We start from the raw sequence: 26851 nt of genomic DNA on the forward strand, positions 1-26851 counted from the left end.
TTTCTCCAGAGGTTAGTACAATGCCTGGCACATTGCAGGGGCTAAATCAATGTTTATTGAATGAATGAATATGATTTTGAAGGGTTAGACTCTTTTTCAACTCTGAATCTATGATGTAACAACAACAGCACAGTGGATGGAATTCTTTGTCCAGAATCAGGAAGACCTAAGATCAAATACAGCCTCAGATACTTAATAAATGTGTAACCCTGTCCAAGGCACATTCAACTTCTGTTTTCATTGGTCCCCCCTCCCACTGAAAGTGGGAATAATAACAACCTCCTCCTAGAATTATTTTGAAGATCAAATGAGATAGTTATAACAGCACAATGCCAAGCACATTTAATAAATGTTTATTTCCTTCCTAATAATGACTTGTATTTAAGTAGCTCTTTAAAGTTTACAAAGAACTTTATATATGTTCATCTCATTTGATCCTCACAATAACCCTGTGAGGTAAGTTCTATAATTTATCCCATTTTACAGATGAAAAAATTGAGGCCCAAAGAGGTTAAGTGATTGGTCCGAGGGTCCCACTTGTCTAAGGCAAGATTCTAATCTGTCTTCTGACTCCTGGTCCTGTGCTTGTGACCATTGTACCACCTAGCTGTGTCTTATTCCTACAGCTAGTTAAGGGATAGAGACAGAATTTGAAAACAGCACTTTCCACTCCAAGCCCAAGGCTTTTCCCACCAGCCATGCTGCCCTTAGTCATTAGTAGATAGAGAAAAGGAAGGCAGCATCTCATTTTCTTTTGATCCTCGATTCAAAAGGCGGTTGCTTTTTAAGGGTCCAGTGTCATCTTAGTGTAAAAAGCTTCCATCCCAAGGACTGTGCATGAATCAGAGTTTGTCTCTTCCCTTTTCCACCTCTTACCCTCAGAGGAATGGTTCGGCTGGTCCTAGAGCTAAGCCTATGTTCTGGCTTCATGCGCTAGGAAAGAAACTTTGCTTTGCTCTTGGGTCTCTGGGCTGGCTGGCATGTTTGTTCAGTTTGTTTTACTTAAAAGCTCCATTTGGAAAAAGTGGTAGTTAGGGAGCCAGTGGTTAAACTCAGGAAAGATCAGACAGTTTCTGCTGTAAATAAATCTTGAGGCTGATCCACCATTAGCTTTGGTGTCAGACAAGCCACATGGGCACAGGGAGACTTTGGGAAATTACAGTGTTGAAGTCAGGAATCAGAAGGAGATTCCGCTAGACTTCTTCTCTCCCCTCCTCCCCTCTCCCAGTTACAGAATACACATGGTGACTTGCAAGTATTACGTTCTGTATTTTGTAGTCATGATAGCGTGGTACCCATTTAAGTTGTTCCATTTTGAACCATAAGATCATCTCCTTCACCCCTTGCTTTACAGATTATGTGACTCAGTAGAATCTCCAGTAGAATGTAAGCTTCATGAAAAGCAGGGGCTATTTCTGGTTTGTCTTTATCCCTAGAGGCTGCTGTAGCAAGTGCCTTCTCACACATAATAGGCACAAAATAGATGCTGGGAGACTTAGATCGGATGGGTTACTGAGACTTAGGAAGGGGAAGTAGCTTGTCCAAGGTCAGAGACAAAGAAATGCTTGATGCCCGGTCCTGTGTCTATTATATATGGTACCTCTGCATGGTTTATTGAACAGTTGCCATGAAGGGAATAACCAGTTAAAATTTATCAGTAGAAAAGATCATTGGACTTCTTTGTGCTGGACATTGTCATAATCTTTAAACCTACACCATGAACAGTGATTCCTGAAAACTGCTATTTTGATGGAGATGGAGAAGAAGGGCATGGCTCTTTTCTTTTAAAGGAAAAAGGGGTATGTGTGTCTGTGTATGTACGTACACTGTATCCTCTCCTTTTTTGATATGTGTGTGCGCGTATACACTGTATCTTCTTTGATACCAGAGCTAATAATATTTTAGAGATAATAGATGGCAACATATGTAATTATATGGATATAATTCTATATATCATCTGTGTATAATATACAAATCTATTTATGTACTTGTTCTCATTTGTATATGCTTCTATATCTATTATACATTTATAAAGATCAACAGCATGTATTCTGGGCTGATATTGACCCAGGCCAGTCCCCTGGTTATTTTAGGATGATTTTAGAACTATTGGCCTCAGTTTCCTGATCTGAAAAAGTAGGAAAATAACATCCCCTACCTGTGAGGATCAAATAAGATAATATGTGTGACATACTTTGTAAGTGCTTTGAACCTTTGTGTAATGTTAGACATTATTATTATAGCTAAACGTATATAGTGCTTACTATGGGCAAGACACTGTGTTCATGTACTTTACAATTATTAGCTCATTTGAGCTAGGAAGTAGATGCTGTTATATTATTCCCATTTTATAGAGAAGGAGACTAAGGCAAACAGAGGCTAAGTGACTTGCCCAAGATCTCACAGCTACTAAGTGGCTGAGTCTGGACTTGAATTTACATCTTCCTGACTCTAAGCCTGATGCTCTTAATGCATATAATAATAAATATCTTATATATTCATTACTAATATTATTATTGTATTCCTTAATTGTTCATTAATATTATTGTGTTGTGTTGATTAATTATCAATATCAATGATTAATTACTAAGTAATATTATTGTGTTGTATTGATTTATTATTAATATCAATAATTAATTGCTAATTAATATTATGTTGTATTGATTGATTAATATAAATAATTAATTGTTAATTAAATAATCTCACTTATCACTCTTAACTATATAACTAATTTGTTAATTAAATAATATTGATAATTGATCTGTTATAATTATTAATAATTAATAAAACTAACAAATTATTTTAAGGTGAGAAATAATATTAATATATTGTGTATTAATAAAAACAAATGATAATTTATTCTTATTATTTGCTGTGCCAGGAAAGTATAGTTGCTGTCACCATGTGTAATATGAGTTGTATTTCTGATCTCAACTACCCTTCCCTCACCCTCTGTCTATATAGCTAGCTAAGTATCATGCTGCTTTCAGCTTTTCTAAAATATACTTTTCAATGTCATTAGCAGAGTTTATTTTCTTTTTGCTGTAGATACATATACACACAGGGTCATACTATTTCATATAGTACTTCCCTAAGCATTTTTTAGAACCAGATGTGTTTGCTTGAGGACAAAAGTTAACTCGTATTTCCCAGTAATGTTAATGCAAATAACCTTTAATAAATAAATCAATTAAATTTTAAATAAATCAATTAAAGTGAAATCCTATCTCCTCATTTGTAAGCAATAATAGAATCACATAAAACACACATTTGAATCTTATTTTCACATTAGTGAAATTTATGCTTGATAGAACTTCTAAGTGTGTTTCTCTCACTTCCAATCGGTTGCTAAATCTTTTCAATTCTTTCTTCTCTAGTTCTTGATCTGTTTCCTCTTTTCTACTCTTCCAGCTGCTGCCCTCATTTAGGACCTCATAACCTCTCATTTGGATGGTCAAAATAGATTCTTACTTTGTCTGCTCAAAAGTTACCTCCTCTGTGCTCCCTGAGTTGGTTATGACTGTCCCCTGAGACCACATTGATGACTCTTATTTGAGAGACTCTTAGATGACCCAAAAGGTCCACATACACTTTGGAGAAATGCTTCTATCTTGAGCTCAAAAAACAAAATCTAGAAACTTCACTATCTTCCAGGCAGTCAACAAGTACTAAGTATCTACTCTGTGCCAAATACTGTACTAGTTACTAAGGGTTAAAATACAAAATACAATGAATGAACCAGTCTCATATGACCCTGGGCAAATCACTTAGCCCCAAATGCCTTGCCCTTACCTCTCTTCTGCCTTGGAACTGACTCTTAGTGTTGATTCTAAGACAGAAGGTAATGTTTTTAAAAAAATGAACCAGTCTCTACTCACAGAGCATGCATTCTAATGAGAAAAAGAACATATAAAAATATATACAACAATTATAAACTTAATGAATGCAAAAATATTGCCAAGTAGTTAAATAGAAGTTTGAGATAGGGAAATCAAGAAAGGTTTTATGCAGAAGTTAGTTGAGCAGTCCTAAAAGAAGAAAAACAAAGAAGTAACTAGGCAATAGAGTCCAGCAACTGGGATGACCAGGACACACGGGGATGGGACATGGAGAGTCATGATTGATAAACAGAAAGAGGGCCAGTTTGATGTTTCATCCTCAACTTCCCTTGCAAGCATGTAGTCTATCAAGTTCCAAACAAGAAGAAAAAGATTACTCTGAATGGTTATCCCTGAGTTTTGGGTAAATCTGAGGTTATTTTGAGGTTACTAATTTGGGAGACCTTTTGCTAATATGGACTTAATCCCTTTTGTGTTTCAGCATGCACATCTCTGAAAGCCAACAAGAATTCTTCAGAATGCTGGATGAAAAAATTGAAAAGGTATGAAATTAAATAAATATTTCACGTACTCGGAAAGGGAGGGAATATGCTAGGAGCTTTATTGTGTGTGTCTGTGTGTGAATTAGGGTCATATTAATATTCAACGACTTTCTTTTTTCCATAAATTACTACAGAAGTTGGTTGTTGCCCTGATATTTTTCTAAGGACACAAGAGCTAAAGTTTAAGGTAAAAAAATTGAATGTGGCTGTGGACTGATTTGCAGATTGTACAATATCTATATTAATGGTATCCTTCTCTGAGGATCTCCTGAGGTTCTCAGAACCTCTGGTCCAGGAGAAACAGTACCTTCAAGCCTTGACCACTTTCTGGCTACCCTACTGTGGTCTCAGGGCTTTCCTCTTGTGTTGAGTCAGCTCTATCAAACAGAGCAAAAAAACAGCCAGCCTTTGCCCTATAATCAGAGCTCACCTTAGCTCTCTTCTGATCATAGGTGTCCATGGAGCATAGTACTGGCACTCAATACATGCTGTACCTATGCCTATGATGACTGTTATTACTAAAAGACTTTTGAAAAAAATAATTCACCAATGCCTTTTTTTCTTTCCAGCATAGTCATTTCTTGGAGGAAATCTTGCCCACCCTATCCAGATTGAACCATCCTTTATAGCAAAGAAAAACAGTTAAACCATCCAGTACAATTACCATATCTGACAATAACAGACAACTTTCTGCCCTAACAGATATGATTCATTTTCTGTCCTATAGAGCCAACATTTGGCTCTTCCATTACTTAGTCAGGCTTCCTTTCAGGGCTCAGGGCTCTTTTCATTTACATCATTGTGATATTTCATAGGCTGTTCTCTTGATTCTCCTTTTTTTCCTCTGCTTTCATTCATATAAATCCCAAGCCTCTCTGAGCTTCCCATAGCCATCATTTCTTAGAGCATTATAACAATCTATTACTTTCCTATACTATAATGGCTCCAATCAATGGACACACTTTGTTTCTAGTTCTTTACTACCATAAAAACGTTGCTATGGATATTTTCAAGTATTTTGGACCAGTCAACTTTTTAAGCATCCTTATTGGCTTTGAGAACTCCCCAGACCTTTTCTAGAGTCAGCCTTTTGCCAGCCTAGAACTGTAATATCTGCCAGACACTATTTAGGTGGCTAGATTCCTAGTCTGATCCTGCCCCTGTTCTTAATGCCATCCCCATTACTAATCTTGGTCGATTCTGGATAGCCTGATCCTTAGTATGACACCTTTGGAAGATAATTAGTCATTAAACCTTTATTAAGAGGCTGGAAAATGCCAAGCACTGTACTAAAGATGAGGATGCCAAAAGATGAGAAAGACAGTCACTGCCCTCAAAGAGCTCACAATACACACTTTGAGTTTTTTCAGTAGTGAAAATTGCTATACACTAATCCAACCACAGCATTTTAATCCTGTTAGCAGGGCATATATTTGCAAGGTGACTGACCAGACTTTGGAATGTGATCTCTCTCTGGAGAATAGCGCTAACTTAATTGACTCCCATGAGACTAGAACAAATGACCTTTATCACATCTAAGCAAAGTAGAATGTAATATCCATTAAAGACAGGCACTTGCTAAATTAAAATTTAGCTTCTGAACTTCAAGAGAAGTAGGTAAAAATATGGCTTAAGATATAGCTAGGATACTATGATTTATAAAACTGATACTTATTCCTTGAGGGGAAGAATTTATCCCTTAATTCAAAACATTATGGATGAGAAATATTGGTTCTAATTTGATTGAGAAATTATCTCAGTTTTAATTTTTATTTCATTTATTCTCATAAATTTCTATTAGGATTCTAATAAATTTCACAAGAGTTGCTAAAAAACAAAGCATTAGATTTCAGTTATTCACCCACAGAGCCCTTCACTGTGCAATGCACAGCCCTAAAAGAGCAGCTGTCTCTCCTCACTGATTCATCATTTTAGATCACCACTAATAAGTGAGCAGTGAACAGTTCTACATATCTCCAACCCAATTATAGTGATGTGCAGAATATGAAAGGATCATAGATAAAACTGGATATGTCTGACCTATTCCCTATGCATATGTAAATACTTTGTCCTGAATGTTTCAGTGTTGACTATAGGGAAATTTTGTGTTGCCCCTATTAGATTATGCATAGCTTTTCCTAGCAGAAAGGTGTGATTTTTATAAATCTACAAGCCAGTTGCCAATTTTCCTAGAACACAAAGGCTTGTCATTTCTGCCTACACTAATAACCTTTTGTAAATAAAGAGCAAGAAAGGGAGAAAGTGCCCTATTGCCTCTGGACAAAGTCTTCCATTCTCTCCTGTTTTTGCCTGGCTTCCTGTTAATAAATAGATTTGCTTGGTAGGCAAGACTATTGTATATAATGTTTAATCAAAAATAAAGATTTTAAAAGCTTGCTTAGTATTATACCCATTTCATAACATAATACCCATTGAAGGCTCATTTTTGGAAAGCATTCCCAAACTGTAATTCCACTTTGTTTTCTTACGTGTGGAGGTCATTGCTCCAAGCTGATATGGGTCCTTTTTCTGATTTGGGCAGGAGAATAGAGATGTATGTATCAAAAAATAGAAAAAGCAAAATTTGTGACTTGACAAATTCTTGGATGGAAATTTCCTCTAGACAGAGAAGGGTTGTAGAGTGCATAAAAAGTATTGCTCTAGTCCCACCATTTCCTGGATTTTTTTTCTTAAAACTCTTGCTATTCATCTTAGAATCAACACTATTAGTTCTAAGGCAGAAGAGCAATAAGGGCTTGGCAATGGGTATTAAGTAATTTGCCCAGGGTCACACATCCAAGAAATGTCTGAAACCAGGTTTGAACCCAGGACCTCTTTTCTCTCAAACTACTGACCCATCCAGCTGACCCCCATTTCTTAGATTTGTAATCAAAGAACAGTAGCATAATGTTAGTCTACCTATGCACATTCATGGGATAGTGTCACCTTTCTTTTTTCCTTTATTTAAAAAAACAAAAACAAAACCTCTTACCTTCTATCTTAGCAACAACTGAGAGAAGGGCAAGGACTAGGCAAAAAGTATTAAGTGGCTTGCCCATGATAACAGAGCTAGTAAGTGCCTGAGGCTAGATTTGAACTCAGGACGACAAATATTCCAGATCTCAGGGCCAGGATTCTACCCACTGTCACCACCTCACTGCTTCCCTTTACTGATTAGAAGTCCTCTAGTTCAGAAGAGTTCACAGGCATAGTGTATCTGTAGAGTATTTAGAGAAGGGGGTTTTGCTAGGCAAATGAACAGTATAATTTTTATTCTATTTTATCAAACATTTATTAAGCATCTCCTAAGTACTGAGTTTATGTACTTGGAGGAAATAAAATGTTTAGAGAAGTCATAATCTGTACACTAACAAAATTTACAGTCTAGAAGGAAACAAGACACATAGATATCTGTGAAGTATAAAACAATATAAGATGCCCATGGAATGAAAGTCTTATGTGAGTTTTTAAATTAATATTCAATATTCAATAACTAAATATTATGTTTTATTAATAACTAAAACAAAAGAACTTACTGACTTCAGCCTGGTCCAAGAGAGGAAGAGGGAGGAGTTACAGCCACTTAAATACAATCATGCAGGAAAAGGGAATTTTGGGAAATACTAAGGGTCTTCTGGGGGATGAAGTCCAAAGGCTCAAAATCTCCATTTACCAACATGAATCAGAAATTCTTTCATGTACAAGGTAGCATTTTGAGTTGAACTATAAAGAAACTAAACAGGTAAAGCTAGAGAGACAACACTTTTTTTTAAACTCTTACCTTCCGTCTTAGAATCAACACTGTTCCAAGGCAGAAGAGCGGTAAGGGCTAGGCGATGGGGGTTAAGTGACTTACCCAAGGTCACACAGCTGGGGAAGTATCTGAGGCCAGATTTGAGCCTAGGACCTCCCATCTCTAGGCCTGGCTCTCAATCCACTGAGCCACCCAGCTGCCCCTTAGAGAGACAACATTTCTTTAAAAAAAAGAAAAGAAAAGAAAAGAAACCACATGAGCAAAGGTACAAAGGGGATTTTGAGGAATCTTTTGGTTTGACTGGAGGTCTGTATACCATGTGTATCAGAAAGTAATATGGAGAGCTCCAACCTTCACCCCCCCTTGACCCCCAGGAGCTGCTGACTCCCTCTGCCCTGTCTCCCCATCCCCATTCCCTTCCTCCCCAGGGATGAACATGACGTCTGCCCTGGAGCAATTCGTGAACAGCTCAATGACTCAACTTTGTGAATTGATAAACAAAAGTGGAGAACTTGCTAGCAAAAAAAACTGACCCCACCTTGATACAGTGCTTGGTGCTTTGGATGCACCAGAGCCTTCCTTGGGGGTCCTTGCAGTTCTGTTTGTGAAGTTTTCTATGCCCCGTGTGCCTGACTTCGAAACATTATTCTCACAGGTTCAGCTTTTTATCAGCACTTGTAATGGGGAGCATATTAGATACTCAACAGACACTTTTGCTGGTCTTTGCCACCAGTTAACAAATACTCTCGTGGAAAGAAAACAGCCCCTGCGAGGAATTGGTACCCTCAGACGAGCCATAGACAAGATGCAGAGGAATACAAACCAACTGACCTCAGTCCATGCAGACCTCTGCCAGCTTTGTTTATTGGCAAAGTGCTTTAAGCCTGCCCTCCTCTATCTGGATGTGGATATGACGGACATGTGTAAGGAGAATGGGGCTTCTGATGCAAAGCACTTCTTATGTTACTACTACTATGGTGGAATGATCTACACAGGGCTAAAGAACTTTGAGAGAGCTCTCTACTTTTATGAGCAAGCCCTGACTACTCCTGCCATGGCACTCAGTCACATTATGCTGGAATCCTATAAGAAGTACATTCTAGTTTCTTTGATATTACTGGGCAGAGTTCAGCAGCTGCCAAAACACACTTCTCAGATTGTTGGTCAATTCATTAAGCCCCTTAGCAATGCTTACCATGAACTAGCACAAGTTTATTCAACCAATAATCCATCAGAACTCCGAACTCTGGTAAACAAGCATAGCAAAACTTTCACTAGAGATAACAATATGGGGCTGGTTAAGCAGTGTTTTTCCTCTATTTATAAGAAGAACATTCAGAGGCTGACAAAGACATGTTTAACGTTGTCATTACAAGACTTGGCAAGTCGTGTACAGTTGTTAGGACCACAGGAGGCTGAAAAATATGTCCTTCACATGATAGAAGATGGTGAAATTTTTGCAAGTATTAATCAAAAGGATGGTGTGGTCCATTTCCATGATAATCCTGAAAAATATAACAATCCAGCTATGCTTCATAACATTGATCAGGAGGTGCAGAAATGTATAGAGCTTGATGAGCGGCTCAAAGCCATGGATCAAGAAATCACAATGAATCCTCAGTTTGTGCAAAAGAGTACAGGCTCCCAAGAAGATGATTCAGAAAGCGAGCCATCCAGTTATTCTTGAAAGTAACATTTTCTGCGCTTTAAACTGAAAGAACCACCACCTTGGCCAATGGCAAATAGGAGAATGGCAGGGAGGACTGAATCTGTTTTATCTGGACATTAAGAAATTAAATTTTGTTTTGACATCTTCAGTCCTATATGCTTTCAAACTTTTCTGCAAAGGAAGGAAAACATCTCAAACTTAAAAAAAAAAGAAAGTAATATGAAGTAATGTTCAAAAGGTAACATGTTACCATGTTATAGTGAGCAACAACTGCCAGGCAAAGGAGTTTAAAATGTATACCTTGGACAGTAGAGAACTACTGCAATTTTTCAAGCAAAGGAATGACATGAAAAGACTCATGCAAATAACTGAATAACCTACTTCAGAAGAAAAGTTAAGATGTCTAAATTTTTTAATTTAAATTTTTTATAATTTATAAATAAGTTTAATTTTTAAAAAATATCTTAATTTAATACCTTGTATAATAATATTCCAGGCGAGGGACCATGGCCAATGAGAAAATTCCTTGGACTTCCATTTCCCATGATGTTTACAAGGTAGAGAACATTACTCATTAGGAGAAATTCCCAAAAGATTATATGTCTGGCCACTAGGCAGCTGCATCATTTGAACTATGGTTTGAGGGAATTCTAAAAGGATTCAGGAAAAAAAAATATCTAGTCTTTATATAGCACTTTCAGGTTTGCAAAATTCTTTACAAATGTTTCATTTGATCCTTTTGATAAACCCTGGTACGTAGGTGCTATTATTGTCCCCATTTTGCAGATTAGTGAATTGAAACAGAGTTTAAGCTCAGAATCACACAGTTAAGAAATTTCTGAGGGCAGATTTGAACTTAAGTCTTCCTAATCACTGGCCCAGCACTCTATCCAATGTACTGCTTAGCTCTCTCTAGGAAAGAAAAGAGGAAATTTCATGAAAGAACAGCAGAAGTTTTATTTTTAAAACAGTTATAAGAGCAAGAAGAAATGGAAAGATAAACTGTGAGTTGTGGTCAGATTAAGAAGACAGAACAGGACGTTTCTGTCAAGGTATTGCCATAGTTTCCCTGGCCCCAAGGGTACTCCTGGTAGATTCCTGCTGAAATTTCTGCAGATTGCAACATGCCCTGAAATTTTTACACAGAATCCAAGAGGCAGAGAGTTCTGAAGCCATTGTGTATGTCATAGTACTCGGGGTGTTCATGAGTATTAATAGGGTATTAGATTTTGTCCCCTTGGAGAGGACTAAAAGGTTAGTTATACATTTGAGTATGGAGAAAGAGAGGATTCTACTACTTGATTCTCTCTTGTTATATACAATGTTTTGTATCTTAATTAAATACTTTTGCATTTGAATTTGTGGGTGGTCTCTAAATAAAAGATGTTGCCATCAGTGGAATCTCAGATCATAAGCTACAAATTTGTTCACAATGAATCTTGGGAAAGCACAAAAAGACTCAGATTCAGACTCCTCCAAGGTTTTAGGCTTCATTATTACAGCATTTTTGGAACACTTACAGTTCCAAACATAAAGTAAATATACAATGAATAGGTTTTACTAATCTTTCTTTGTCTTACATAACACCTCATTTTTTTAATTACTGTATTCACTTCGAAGCAGTAAAATGCATTTCTTTTTCAAATGTTACATAATTAAGATACCTAACTTATTTAGATTAGCTTCTTCCTGATACCACTTCTACCTTAGTCTTATCATAGGACAATTTTTGTTTTGGCTTCATTGTTGCCATTTGCTTGAGGAAGCAAAGAACATCACTATTTTTGCAGAATTTAACTAAGATGTCAAACTTTAGCTCAGCTTTATTACCTCTTTTCATTTAAGGATAAGCATGTTAAATAACTAGTTCTGGAGTTCATAGTTCTGCCTAGTTTGTAAATTCCAGCTTTATCCTTAGTGTTTCCTGGCTAGTTTATTATAATTTTACCTGATGCAGATTTCCCCCTTCTACTGTCTGTTCTTTAATGTGTAAATCTTCCCCTTCTCCTTTTGCCTTGTAAAATTCCATTATATCTATCCTGTTGGTAAAGCTGTTTCAATAAATTTCAGTTTTATGCAGCTAGGAGCCCATTTTTATATACTTGTATATATTGTAATATATTATACTTTTATCTACTTACATAGACACCAATCTGTGTTCTGAGCATATAATAAATCAGTTATTAAAATGTTTCTGCATATTTTAAATATGAGTGGCAGCAGTGTCTCTCAGAAAATCCTTGGACAATTTTTTTATGTCACTCTCAATAAGTAAGGTTTTACTACAATGAATGAAAGTATTACACTCCCATTAGAGAGTGGACCAAGCATAGGTAGTTTAGAGTCATCAGCTGTTTAGTAGACAAGCCTTATCATTTGAGTGAAATATTTAATAGATAGTTAAGACCCATTAATAAATGCTACACAATGAAGATAATTGACAATGGCCCATGGAAAAGTGCTTTGATCTTTTGCTCCTTCCCTTTGATGAGAAGGAATACTTTATAATCAAAAGCAAAACCAACAGTTCTTTGATCTCTTACCCTACTATGGCCCCACTGGTTTTGAAGTCCCTCATCATTTCTTTCCTTAAATAGTAATAGCGGTGAAAAGTTGTCTCATTTTCTAACTTTAAAGGAACTCTCCTTTCAGGTTTATAAGGACGAAGATAATTATGTGAAATACCACTCAATGGAAAGTCAGGTTAATTACTCCATGGCAATACCCAGTTGGTAATAGGTAATGGGATATAGAGAATTTGGAGTAAAGGGAGCTGGGTTCCAATTCCTAAATATCTTAATTAATTTAATACCTTTTATAATAATATTCCAGGTTAGGGACCATTTTTTCCATTTCTGTCGAGGACATGGCCAATGAGAAAATTCCTTGGACTTCATTTCCTACGATGCTTACAAGGTAGAGAACATTACTCATTGCTAGGCAATTGAAGTTAAATGACTTGTCCAGGATCAGGCAGCTAGGAAGTTTCTGAGCCCAAATTTGAACCCCTAAACCTCCTATCTCCAGGCATGGCTCTGTATCCACCTGGCTGCTCCACTTTAAGTCTATTTAGAAATACACACATACATACATACACACAAAGAGATTTGGGGAGGGAGGGAGTGTGGAGGAGAGAATCCACTATAGAGATGACTTGCCTAAACAAGCACCATGGGGTACTTTTTTCCTTCTCTTTTGCTTACCTAGAATAACCAGAGTATCCCTGAGTTCTTTTGTTTTGCAAATTGGTCAACAGTTACAAAGAGTTAGAAACCATCCAGTGATACCCTCTGCCCTCTTTAGAGCACAATAGAAATGAATCCAAGCTTGTATCAGGTTTTAGTAAATATTTATGGGATGAGCTGGTTACCTTCACTTTCATGGAGACAAAATCTCAGGCATAAAACTCATAACATCACAGTTGTGGATCTCATGACCCCCTGGGCTGTTCCAGTCTGTTCCATGGCCCCAAATGGCCCCAATGTCCCCTTGCCAACAGATTGGTAAATGCCATTGGCTGCAAGCATGTGATGATGCCTCAGCACAGATTTATTTCTTCCCTAATGTAAAAAAAAAAAACTCAAACATTTGCTTTGTTTAGTAAAAAGCACTTCACTCAAAAAAAAAAAAAGCCCTTTATCACACAGCTGTGTGATATGGTGGCTAGATGGTGTGGTCAGAGTGTTGGACTGTTTGGAAACTGACCTTAGTTCTTGCCTTGAATTCTTACTAGCTATGTGAACTTGGGAAGTGGATTACACTCTTAACTAGTTTCCTTGTTTTTAAAATGGGGGTAATAATAGCAGCTACTTCACAGGATTGTTGTAAGACTAAAATGAGATCCTCACAATAAATAGAATAGGGCCCTAGTTGTTGGATTTGATGTAATGTGGCATTTTGAGTCATCAAGTGCAGAAAAAAACATGATCCCAAATGTTCATGACTTATTTGTTCTCTGAAGGATTCTGTTAATTATACGAAATCATTTAAAGTTACAAATGTTTATATTTCCCAGCCTAGCCTAGTGGTAAGAATTTCCATGGTATATCTAAACTTTCTTATTTTTTCCATAGTTTCTGCTTTTATTTTTATATAAGACCAAGTATAATAAAAACAAAGCAGGTAGGGCAGCTATATGGCACAAAAGATAGTGTTTGACCTGCCATCTAGAAAGTTTGTCTTCCTGAGTTTTTCTAGATTGTGTGACCCTGGGCAAGTCACTGTTTTCCTCAGTTTCCTCATCTGTAAAATGAGCTGGAGAAGGAAATGGCAAATCATTCCACTATTTTTGCCAAGAAAACCCCAAATATGTTGTCACAAAGAGTCAGAAACTATTGAAATTACTGAACAATAACAAATATCAAAACAGAAAATGCCCATTTTCAATCTGATGAAGACACAATTTATAATGAAACAAATTCAGGGAGCCTCAGAGCTGAAATCAACTTTAGAAATAATCTAATCCAATCTTCTCATTTCCCCCACTAGAAACCTAAGACCCATGGAGGGCTAAATTGACCAACTTGTCCAACATCCTATAGGGTAACAAGTAGCAGAACTGGAAGTCAAACACAAGTTCTCCATCCAATGATATTTCCCCTTAGAGTATTCACCTTTCATTCTGAAATTTATCTGAATGGCTCGTTATTATTTTTAAAACATTTTTCTCCATTGAAGCATTTTTTACAACTTTATTTGTGATCATGACTGTCATGGTGTTCCCTCTCTATCCTCCATGCTTTTTTCAGCTTTTCCTCCTCTTGCTTTTTAGGGAAGATGTCACATCTGCCAGTCTAATTAGATTGTAATTAGAAGGAGTAAGGATTATGGCACATGCTTTCTCTCCTTTTTTTCCCTACTCAACATATTTTCCATGTAAATATCTTCTCAGTAGTAATAATGTTTTTAAACAGTAAGAATCTTCTTTCACTGTAGTGAAATATGACTCTATTCTGGTCCCTAAGAATGGCAACTTTACTCACCAGCTGAACATAATTAGGCAGTGTAGCCATGAGAAATCAGGTACCATGCCTAAAAGAAATGAATACCCAAAATAACAAATGCATCATTTGAATTGGCTACACTGAGATTCTCAGGTCCTGCAAAAGAAGACAAATTTAGTGCCCTTCCCACAATAATACCAAAAGGGATATAGTTCTATTCTTTGGGGAGCTTATAATGAAAATAAAATTAAAGACTGAGATTTGAAGAGCATGCTGTAGTTTGTTTGTTGCATATATTTGTGTCTCCACTTGGTAACATGATGATATTTGCTCATTTTAGTCATATGGGAAAGGTAGAAAATGGGTAGGTCAAGGTTGTTGGTGATGCTAAGGTATGACTATGGTAAATTCCAGTTAAGAACACTGCCCATTTGTGGCAAAGAATTGGAAATTAAAGGGTTATCTCTCAATTGGGGAATGGTTGAATGAATTGTGATATATTCTGGTGATGGAATACTTTGGTGCTCTAAGGAATGATGAGTAGGATGATTTCAGAAAAGGTTGGAAAGACCTATGTGAACCGATGCAGAGTGAAATAAGCAGAACCAGGAGAACATTGTACATAATAAAAGCAATGTTGTGGGATGATCAGCTGTGATAGACTTGGCTCCCATCAGCAATACAATGATCCAGGACAGTACTGAGGGACTTCGGACAAAGAATGCTATCCATCTCCAGAGGAAAAAACTTTTGGAGTCAGAAAAACAGATCAAAACATAGGATTTTTCACTTGCTAATTTGGGTTATGTTTTGGGGATTTGGTTTTATAAGATTATTCACAAAAACGAACAGTTAAAAAAATCTGAAAAAAAAAAGAACACAACCCATTTGTAATTTTATGAAAAGGTAGACCTAGACCAAGAATTTTCTAAATTCTTAAATTTTGACTTGGAAGTGATTTTAGAGGCCATCTAGTTCAATTCCCTTGTTTGTCAATAGGTAACTAAGGCCTAGAAAGGTTGAGTGATTTGCCTGTAATCAAACGAATAATCAGTGGGAGAAAGTTAGAAGGCCTCCCAGACATAAGGTGAACTTCATATAGTGAACTTTTGGGAGGATGTAGATTAGAGACATAGGATGGGCAGGCATAATTTTGAATTACATCCTTAAAAGGAACTCTCAATTCATGAAATCATTGATCTGGAAGATACCTAGGTTAGAATGAATAAAATGTATTCAGGGATTGATATGTAATCTCTTCATGCCACAGGAAAAGCATTTTGGAAAATGTTGATTAATAGAATTAATAGGTATGAGTTGGGAGCTAACTTTATTAATATAACCTATGGAATTAAGTAACATGGGGATAATTATAGATCTTGCATTTGGAAACATTTTTCTTTCCATGCTTTTTGAAAATCATATCCTTTTGTAAAATATATTCTCATCTCATCATGTGATGTGGCATGGGGAACTAAGACAGAGTTCCAAACCTCACATTGCATAACTATAATTGGGGTTTTGGTTTTATTTATTACTATATACATATATACACATATATTTATTTATTTTTGTTCATTTATTTTTTAGATTTTTATATAAATTTTTATACTTTTGATATATATTTATTTTATTACTTTCTTTTCTTGAAGATGTGTTCATTGCCTCTTTTAAAGAACAGCTTAAAATTTATCTCTTCCAAGAATCTTTCCCTGATCAGTGTCAGCTAACTTAGGTCCTGTGCACTTCGAACTTTTGTGATCAGGTGTGGTATACTTTGCAATTTATATGTTTTAAAGTATTCTTTGATTTCATAGGCATATGCTTTGCTTTCCCAATTAGATAATCAATTCACCAAGGACTAGAATTAGAATGTATCGTTTGTGGAAAGAGCATTCCACTTGTAGGACCTGACTTAAAATCCCAGCACAGCTACTTAAAGTGTTCTTGTTGAGATCCTAGGCAACAAGCTCCTGTGACAATGCAACCACTTAGCTGAGTAGGTCCTAGAGAGACAGATACAGTGTTGAAAATCACAAAGATTTTACATTCTGACCTCTCTTGGTCTAGTTTTCCCCATCTACAAAACGAGGAAGTTGTTTTAGATTTCTAAGATCCTTTCCGAATCACATGTTCAAAGCACAATAGTGCTTTACAAGGCATTCCTATAGATACTTGGGAGTCAATTGAGGTACTGGTTGCCAAGAATATATATATATTTTAATGGTCAAGATAGTGTCTACTCTCAAGGAGTGTCTGGCTAATGGGGGAAACAACATGCAAATTACTATATACAAACAAACCATATTCAGGATAAATTGGAGACAGTCAGTAGAGTGATGGGACTGGGAAAGGCTTCTTGTATATGATGAGATTTCAGCTGGGACTTAAGGGGAGCCAGGAGGCAGAAACAAGAAGGGACAGCATTCCAGGCATGAACGACAGCCAGAGAAAATACCCAGAGTGAGGGGATGGAGTGTTTCATCAGTGTCTCTTCTAGGTCCTAGATCCCATTATGCATTAAACTATGAAATTACTTTCCTTTTTTAACACTTACTTTCCATCTCAGTAACAACTCTAAGACTAGAAAGGCTAGACAAATGGGTTTAAATGAGTTGCCCAGGGTCATCCAGCTAGGAAGTATCTGAGACCAGATTTGAACTCAGGTCCATCTGCCTCCATCCCTGGCACTCTATCTATTGTACCACCTAGCTACCCCTGAAATTACTTCTTAAAGCCCACTCTCATTACTCTTCGAAGAGGTTAAACTCATAAAGCTAGTATTTAGCATTTAATACTCATTTGGGAAATGTCTTTTCTTCCAGAAGACTTTGGAGAAAAGACATAATTTCTGAGGTAGAAATTTATTCAAACAAGAAATATGTCCCCTACTGCAGTTGAAGAGCTCTCAAACCAGAGAGCCATCCAGAGTAGCAAATTATACTCTTGGTATACTTTTCGCTTGCCTTTTTTTTCTTTTGGTATATAAATGAAGTCTTGTTAAAGTTAACCTCAAGAAAAATTAATTACTTAACCTCAGGAGCAGCCTTGATAATCAATACCATAACTAGAGGCTTCAATGAGTAAATAAGTTTCCAAAATGGGACTTTAAATGTGTTTTGAGCTTATACTTATGAAATAAGTTGATATAAATTCTAGCATATAAAAGAGTTAATTCAGAACAGATTCTTCTAACTAGCTTATATGGAAAGTGCTTTTCTGTAAAAGGTTGCTGGATTATTATTCCATCCCTGCCAAAGCAGATAATTCTAACAACTATTAGAAAATAACCACACTAACCATAGGATCATGAGTTTAATGTTGGCAGGGACCTTAGAAACCATTTATTCCAACCCCCTTAATTTTAAAGATGTAGAAACTAAAACCCAACAAGGTTTAACACTTTGCCTAAGGTCACATAAGTAGTAAATGGCAGAGACAGAATTCAAACTGGGCTTTCTGGTTCAAAACCCATTTTTTCCACCAAAATTCTTGAATCTGCTAAATATTTCATTAGAGTTGTCTGTCCATGCTACCTGGAATCATAATATTAGAACTTTATTTACCGTGGTTCCTTTGAGAAGACATAAGCAGGCAGACTCCAGAGAAGGGAACCAAATCAATCCCTCTTAAAGAAGGGATTAAAATCTGCTACCCTCCAGTTCTTCCAGTTGAACTAAACTATGATATATCCTGGGAATCTTAACAGATAATCCTTTTCAAAAGAAAATTCTAGGAGCAGCTGGATAGCTCGCTCAGTGGATAGAGAGCCAGGCCTGAAGATGAGAGTTCCGGGGTTCAAATCTGGCCTCAGATATGTCCTAGATGTGTGATCCTGGGCAAGTCACTTAACCCCAATTGCCTTAATACTCTTTGGCCTTGGGATCCATACTTGGTGTTGATTCTAAGACAAAAGGATAGAGGATTTTTTAAAAAAGGAGAATTCTGAGCCTGGCCAAAGATAAAGAATTGCTTTCTCAAAAATAGAAATTTAACTCCCCTTTATAGCTGCTGAGAAAGACAATCGGCCACTAAACATTTATCATGTTCTAGGCACTGAACTCAGTGTTGAAAATATAAAGATAAAAAAAATGAAACAGTTCATGACCTGAAGGAACTAAACTGAATACTTCTAATCTCTGAATACCACCATCTAAGCAGTCTCCAAAGTTATAGAACATATTTTTTGTTCTAAGAATTTCACCATCATGGCCTTTCGCTGTGAAATCTTTCCTCCCATTTCTCTGCCTCTTCTCCATTAGGACTAAATCATCATTGCTTATGTCCTATAGTGGAAAATGTAAAAAATTCTTGCCCTTTCCCCCTTTTTCTAATACTGCGTCTGGTTAATTCATTCTTCTTCTGTGTCTTGGAAATGAAAAGTCCTTTTGTCACCACTGTTATTACTCCTTTCTTTGTATTTCTGAGATTCATTAATTCATTGATAGGCTCATTCTCTCCACCAAGTTGGAATGTAACCCCTCCATGCCTTAGTAGGTGGTCTCCCGAGTTTCTATGGCCCTCAGAATCATGATTACTCTGTAGCCCAAGAAACAGTCAGTGGCTGTCACACTCCCGAATCTCATTACAAATGAGATCTTTTCCAACTGAAATAATAATGCCTGAGTCTAATTAGAATAAAACTCATTAGACTAGTTGATTGCTATTAATGCCTCTATTGATTTTCCTAATGAAGTAAGCAGAGGGAGGAGACTTTAGCAGAGCACCTAATTATTTCTTCCTTTTTTTTCTTTTTCAACATTTTCTCAAAACTGTTGTTTTCCATGTGATGTTTGGGCTGTTAACTAAAACCCAGTTGAAAAGTGCTCCCTAGGTAGGGATTGATCTGTTGTCTTCAGCTTTGAAGTGGAATCTGTTCCTTAAAAAGTCACTATTGGAGACTTACTTTGGTTTTGACCTATGATTTTGCTGATTTGGGAACCCCCCAGCATTGTAACTTTAGAGTCTTAGGAGATCTGAGAATTAAGGAGAGGGGGGCAGTCTTTGGCCATATGTCAAATACCATACTTGAATCTAGGTCCTTCTCACACACAGGTCAGCCATAAACATACACTGTGCCACATTACTGTTATTACCATTCTAATTTTATGAGAGAAAAAACCAAGCCTTACCAGAGGGCATAGTTTATAGCAGAGAGTCACAAAATGTTGTATACTGAAGATATCTTGGAGATCATACAACCTAACTTCCCCCCACCCCAATTTTCAAGATGGGAAAAATGAGTCCCAGAATGGTTCAATGACTTATCCAAGGTCAGACAGTGAAAAATTCCAAACCAGAGCCCAGTTCTTCTGATGCCCAAGCCAGCACTCTCTGCACTGTATCCTGCTGCTTTCTTTGGCTTTGAATTTTGTACCTCAAGGCCTGAAAATGCCAGCTGCTTCTCATCACACCGTGCCAATCCTGCAGCTTCACAGACCATTTTTCCTCATTTCTCTTCCTACCGCTCATTGTTTATTCCAATCCTTGATCACAGATGCCAAAGGAAGGGGAATGAAATGAAATGAGCTCTGTCTAGTTCCTCTGGGTGAGGAAAAAGTTTAAATGCTGTAGATTCTTCCAGAACTTCAAGCTGATTATGGTTTCTAAGAGTAGGAGCACACACAGAGAACTGGCAGATATGCTATTATTGGTGTTGAAAGAGAAGGAGATTGCCCATTGATTCCCTGCTTCATGTTACTGCTGCAATAATCTGGCTCGATTAAATCTAGCTGGAGATTGCATCCCAGAAATCCTGTGATCTCACAGGTATGTTTTTAGTGAAGATGGGAAGTGGATGGGCATTATTACCCTGATAGACTGTCTGCCACTGACTCCGTCTTCTTCCTTTAGGGAAGGACTCTGAAGCATTCCAGTGTGGATAACATGGATTTGTAGGAAGACTGTGTGTGACCCTGAGCAAGCCATTTTCCTTCCCTAAGTTTTACTTTAATTGTCTATAAAAGAAGGTTTGACTAGATCAGGACTTCATTCATTCATTCATTCATTCATTCATTCATTCATTCATTCATTTATTGCCCCTTAACTTCTTCTGTCTTAGAATCAGTCCTAAGACAGAAGAGGAGTAAGAGCTAGGCAATTGGGCTTCAGTGGTTTGCCCAGTCACACAGTTAGGAAGTATATGAGACCAGGACCTCCCATCTTCAGGCCTGACTCTTTATCCACGAGACCACCCAGCTGCCCCTAAATCACTAATTCTTAACCATTTTTGTGCTGTAGAAACATCAAGCAGTCTAAGGAAGAATAATGTATTTAATGCACAAAATAAAATACATGAGATTATAAAGGAAACCAGTTCTGTTGACATAATTACTTAACATTAATATAGATCTTTGCAGTAACCATATGAGGAAGGAAATGTAAGCATATTCATTCATCATTAATGATTACTAATTATTAAATTGTTTTTATTATTTTAATAAAATATTAAATTAAGTATTACATATAATCTACATATTTTCTATACTCTATATTATTTATGTTTAATAAATATATATAAAATATGTTAAAATTAAACAAAATATATTTTAAAAATACATAATTATCTTCTATAATAATTATATTTAAATATGTAACATTTCTATATAAATAAATCTATTACATACATACTATTATTATATCACATAATAATAATATATCATTATTATTAAGCATGTTCACGGAGACCATCAAGCTGATGAGAGAGCAAAAGCTCAAGAAAGTGAAAGGATTTGCCCATCTTCCCCAAGCTCTTATAAGTAGTAGAGCTGGCGTCTCAGGTCCAGATGTAAAAATCTCCTTCCCCTGCATCACGACCAATGCACTATCAGCTCCTTCATACAACCCTTCCTTGTCCAACTTAATAGGAAATTCCATTCTTTGAGCTTGCTGGTGCTTTGTGAAGACTTTCCTTGCAGAAAGTCGCCTTTGAATTTGGTGAAGTTAACCAGTGTGTGCTTTGCACAAGGAGGTGATTGTGCCCCATGGTCAGTTCTTCTGAATGCCTAAAACATTTTTTACAAAGAGTTCTATTTTTTGTTCTCCATTAAAGGGGGTAGGGAGGAGAGAGGAATTGCTAGGGAAATAAGCTAAGGAAATTGCTGGCCATCTTCAGAAAACTAGCTTTTCTCCTTCCTTCTGCCTTCTGACAGCTGGTGGGTTTAAGGTTCTCTTTTTTTAATTACTGTTTTGTTTTTTGTTCATTTAAATGAGGGATGAAGCCACCATTGCAGACACAAACTCACTGTCATGCCGCAGAAAGCCAGTATGAATGAACACTGTGCTGTTCAGCAAGGCCAGGGTTACATTTTGTGCCAGAGGCTGTCAAAGGAGCCTGCTTGTCCTCCCTCCAGGCGACTGGATCACTCCTTCCAAAAACCTTGTTGGTGTTCCATATGTTTGTCATACTGCTCAGGAAAATGAAAGAACCATCCCTGACCCTGCTATTCCAATTCATCATTTTCTTTCAAGGTCTCTATTGTCACAACCCCAACATCCCCTAAAACTGGTCTTCAGTTGCACAGAATGATGGCAATTATTATTATTATAGTATGGGAATACTGGGACTTAATCAATGGGGAACGCTTCTGGTATGGGGGCAAATTAGATTCATTGATACTATCCCTGACTCAGCAGATAAATCCTAGGTGGCTGCTTGAGGTCACTTAGCTAGTAAGGATCAGAGGTGGGATTTGAACCTAAAATGTTCTGATTCTAAGCCCAGCACTCTATTATTGGCATTATTAAGAATAATAATACTGCGATTTTCATTGTTATTTAATCAAGCTGACTCTTTCTTAAGAAATAACATGGTCTAATGGATTCAGGACTGGCTTTTGGAGCCAGGAAGATCTAGGTCCAAATACTGCCTCTGAAACTATCTTGAGTAATATGAATAAGTCACTTAAACTCCAGGTATCATAAATTGCAGAGAAAATAGCCAGTTTTCATTGGCAGAAGGAATGTGCATACCTAGAGATGACAATTCTAGATCAAAATACTAATAAAGATTTCTTAGAAACCACTGTAATCAGAAAAATCAAAAATTATAGTCTTCTCAGTTTATAAGAGAGTCCAGATTTTCAGAAGATGAAATATTTATTAGATGTAATTGATAATTATACCTGTAATTCATCCAACTATCTAGCTTTTCTATCAGCAACTAGGATTCATTTGTTAAGAGTTACTCCTTTCTCTGGTCCACATTTCTCTGGTCTATTTATGTTAAAAATGCACACTGCTTCCTAAACAGTCTCTTCTAAAGCATCATACTGGTTTTGCTGAGACTTAGCTTTGAGAGTTTTAATGGGATTTCGAGTGAGATGACTTTTATCATAATCAGGGGATTATCTTTAAATATGTACTGAGCCATGAACTCATTGAGTTAGCAGGGAGAAAATAATACATTTGTTCAGTGATAGTCTCTAACTAAAGGCTTGTGAGGGCAGCTAGGTGGCATAGTGGATAGAGTGCCAGCCCTGGAGTCAGGAAGACTCAAGTTCATATCTGGCTTCTGTGTGTCATCTTGTTTGCCTCAGTTTCCTCATCTGTAAAATGAGCTGGAGAAGGAAATGGCAAACCACTCCAATATCTTTGCCAAGAAAAACCCAAATAGGGTCACAAAGAGTTGAATATGACTAAAAAAATGACTGAACAACAACAAAAGTTTTGTGAAAGTTATTTAGAAGGGCATCACTTTTACCAATGATGCCTGGATGCTGAAATAGAAAATAGGTCAAATATTCACTCACTTAGGACACCTTCTTTCCTTCTTTCTGGCAAACCAAGCACTCTCTTTCATATAGAACTTTCAAAGTTCATCTCATCAATGAAACTCTTCCCAGATGACCCCACCTGTACTTTCTCTTCCTGCTTCTCTATCATTCTATTTTCAGAATCACAGATAGGATCATAAATTTAGAGCACAAAAGACTTTATTATGGCCCTTCATTTCACAGATGAGGGAACTGAGCCCTAGAGTGGGGGAAATGACTTGTCCAAATTCACGCAGTAATTATGGTCCAGAGACCAGATTGGACCCCTGATTCTAGCTCCATGATGAGCCCTGATGGAAAAAAGCAGTCCCATTCGGCTTGGTCTGAATAAAAATCCCTTCTACATTGTTCCTGAAAAGTAGTCAGACAACCTTCACTTTAAGACTCCTCTAAAGGAGATTCCAATCTCTACAGCCTCTTGAGACAACCCATTCCACTTTTAGATGCCTCTGATTGTTACTAGATTCTCTCTTTGCATGATCCTAATAACTTTTGCCATCTTGGTTACTCTTTGTTGGATGCTCTCCAGCTAATTGATGCAATTCCTAAAAACATGGCATGACACAGAATGTAATACTTCAGATATGGTCTGATCTAGACAGAATATAGCAGGACTCCAGTCCCCCGTACATTAGACATTCTGCCTTTATTTATGAAGCCCTCTATTGCCATGGCACATTATTGATTCCTAATGAACTCATGACTTCCAGATTTTTTTTTCAGATAAACTAGCCCTGTGTTTGTGAAGTTGATTGCTTGAACCCAACTTTACATTTACCCTTATTAAATCGTATCTTATGAAGTTTTTCCCAGAGCTCTAGCTTGTCAAGATAGTTTTGGATCCTAACTTTGCCCTCTATTGTATTAACCTTCCCTTCCAGCTTTGTGTCATCAGCAAATTGATGAGCATGCCCTCTCTACCCAAGTCATTGATAAAAATAATAAAAAGCACCAGGGCAAAGGCAAAATCCCTGTCCTGAACTTATTTATTTGAAGCCCACATCTCTCCCTCTTTTCCATGAGAATAGTATGAGAGACTTCGTCACACATATTGGTAATTTGAGGCAAACTACCTCTACAGCATTCTGTTGATCTATCAACCAGTCTAAGGACCCTGTTAGAAAAGGGAAATGGCATTATCTGGCATGACCTTCTCTTAATGAAGCCATGCTGGCTCCTTGTGATGAATACAGTGTTCCCTAACCATTCGTTAATGATACATTCTAGGATTTTGCCAGCCTTTTAAAATAACATTCCCCTTCATACACATTGTATCCTAGCCAAAGTTAACGACAAGACTGGCATTCTATCTCCCACCTCCATGCATTTGTAGAAGCTGATTTCCAATGCCTAAAATATCTCACCTCTCTGCTTCTCAGCCTCATCTCTGCTTCTCAGGATTGTTGTCTTCTTTCAAGATTTCAATCAAATGCCTCCTCTACCATGTTTTCTCCATTCTCCCTCATTGTTATAATAGTCTTGCATGTCATTCTCCTACTCAACAAACTCCAATGGTTTCATTGCACCTCTAAGATGAAAAATTAACTCCTCTCTTTGTCATTTAAGGTTTTTAAAATGGAGCCCCAACCTTACCGTTCCCAGTTCATTTCTCATCACTCCTCTTCCCATACTTTTATGTCCAATCAAACTGGCCTTCTTACTTTCCACATATATAATACTGTCCTCTCTCATCTCCTTACCTTTGTACTGGCCATTCCCCAAATGCCTCCACATTCCTGCTGCTTAGGATGCCTAGCTTCCACCGGGCTTAGTTCAAATGCATCCTTTGATCTGAAACTTTTCTTTATCCGCCCCCCCCCCAGATGCTAGCACCTTCCTTCCCTCCTCCAAATTATTCTGTACTCATTTTGTATGTCACTCTAAAACTGGGCTTCTTAACTTTTTTATGTCAGAGACCTCTTTGGCAGTCTGGCAAAGCCTATGTCCCCATTCAGAATCATAATTATAAGATCATAGTAGGCATCTTGTTGCAATAGGCATTTTTTTTTCCCATTCAAGTTCACAGACTCCCTTGAAATCGATCATTGGATCCCAGGTTAAGAGCCCCTCCATAAAGAGAGATAGCCTAGTATGATACTTAGAGAGACAGCCTAGAAGCCACGAAGACTTGAGGTCTAGACTTGTGTCTGACAAGTACTCTCCATGTGACTGAGCAAGTCACTCAAAAGAAAGTGCTGACCTACAATGAGAAATGGGACTATCAATTCCCTATATTAATACTCCTACTAATAATAACAGTTGGGGGCAGCTGAGTAGTTCAGTGGATTGAGAGCCAGGTCTAGAGATCCTAGATTCAAATCTGGGCTCGGACACGTCCTAGCTGTGTGACCCTGGGCAAGTCACTTAACTGCCCTTGCCTAGCCCTTTCATCTCTTCTGCTTTGGAACTAATACACAGTATTGATTCTAAGACAGAAGGTAAAGGTTTAAAAAAATTAATTAATAATAATAATAGCTAGCATTTGCCTACCTCTTAAATTTTGCAAAGTACTCTATAAATGTTACTCATTAGATGAGTTAATTAAATAATAAATATCACAGGCTCACCCAGCAGCTCTAGATACTCCCTAGCCCTATTCCATGAATAAATTTGAAGGATTCTGTGAATGTGCATGGGGAACACTGTCCCTTTTATTTTTACCAACCTTTGTTTTCCTTTGTAATCTTGTATATTTTATTTTAGTCATTTAAAAACATTTTTCTGAGAAGTCTGTAGGTTTTACCAGGTTGCCAAAGGGGTGCACACACAAGAAAGGTTAAGAACCTCCTGGCCACTGTGTGCGTACATCTCCTCCATCTGGGCTTCTTGAAAGCAGGAACTATTTCCCTTTTCTTGTGTCTCCTCCACTCCCAACACAGAGTAGGACATTAATGAATGTTTATTGATTATTTGATCAAAATTTTATCCTACTCAACAGAATTTAAGCTGCCTAGGTTTATTCTGGGTTTTGTAGCCCCCTTGCATTGTACAAGATGGACACTTAATCTATGTTTGTTGGTTCTCTGGGCTCCCTCCCTAACAGATTATCATCCTAACCAGTCAATTATAAAAGGGGGGGGGCACTGGATAGCTCAGTGGATTGAGAGCCAGGGAAGTCCTAGGTTCAAATCTGACCTCAGACCCTTCCCAGCTGTGTGACCCTGAGCAAGTCACTTGACCCCCATTGCCTAGCCCTCACCACTCTTCTGCCTTAGAGCCAGACGGAAGGTAAGGGTGTAAAAAAAAATTACAAAAAGTAAGAGAAACAAGGACAGAGACAAACACATTGATAGAGGCAAGAAATATAGGTGAGGTCAGGGGAGAAAACCA

The 26851-nt window shown here is 37.3% G+C and overlaps 1 protein-coding gene across 7 annotated transcripts in view; it reads left to right on the forward strand.

Moving 5' to 3' along the window:
- The window catches only part of C2H1orf21 (chromosome 2 C1orf21 homolog), a 294516-nt gene that overhangs the window by 261676 nt on the left and 5989 nt on the right, over positions 1-26851 (forward strand). For 6 of the 7 annotated variants that reach the window (XM_056815641.1, XM_056815645.1, XM_056815644.1 and 3 more), the window contains 3 exons: positions 4321-4381; positions 8791-10197; positions 12637-12720. In XM_056815641.1, the coding sequence (XP_056671619.1) occupies positions 4321-4381; positions 8791-9822 (1093 nt within the window). In that variant the 3' untranslated portion in view covers positions 9823-10197; positions 12637-12720. The remainder of the gene's footprint in view (positions 1-4320; positions 4382-8790; positions 10198-12636; positions 12721-26851) is intronic. The other variant, XM_056815643.1, reaches the window with a different exon arrangement.

Source organism: Monodelphis domestica, chromosome 2 (assembly GCF_027887165.1).
Source record: "Monodelphis domestica isolate mMonDom1 chromosome 2, mMonDom1.pri, whole genome shotgun sequence".
NCBI lineage: Eukaryota > Metazoa > Chordata > Mammalia > Didelphimorphia > Didelphidae > Monodelphis > Monodelphis domestica.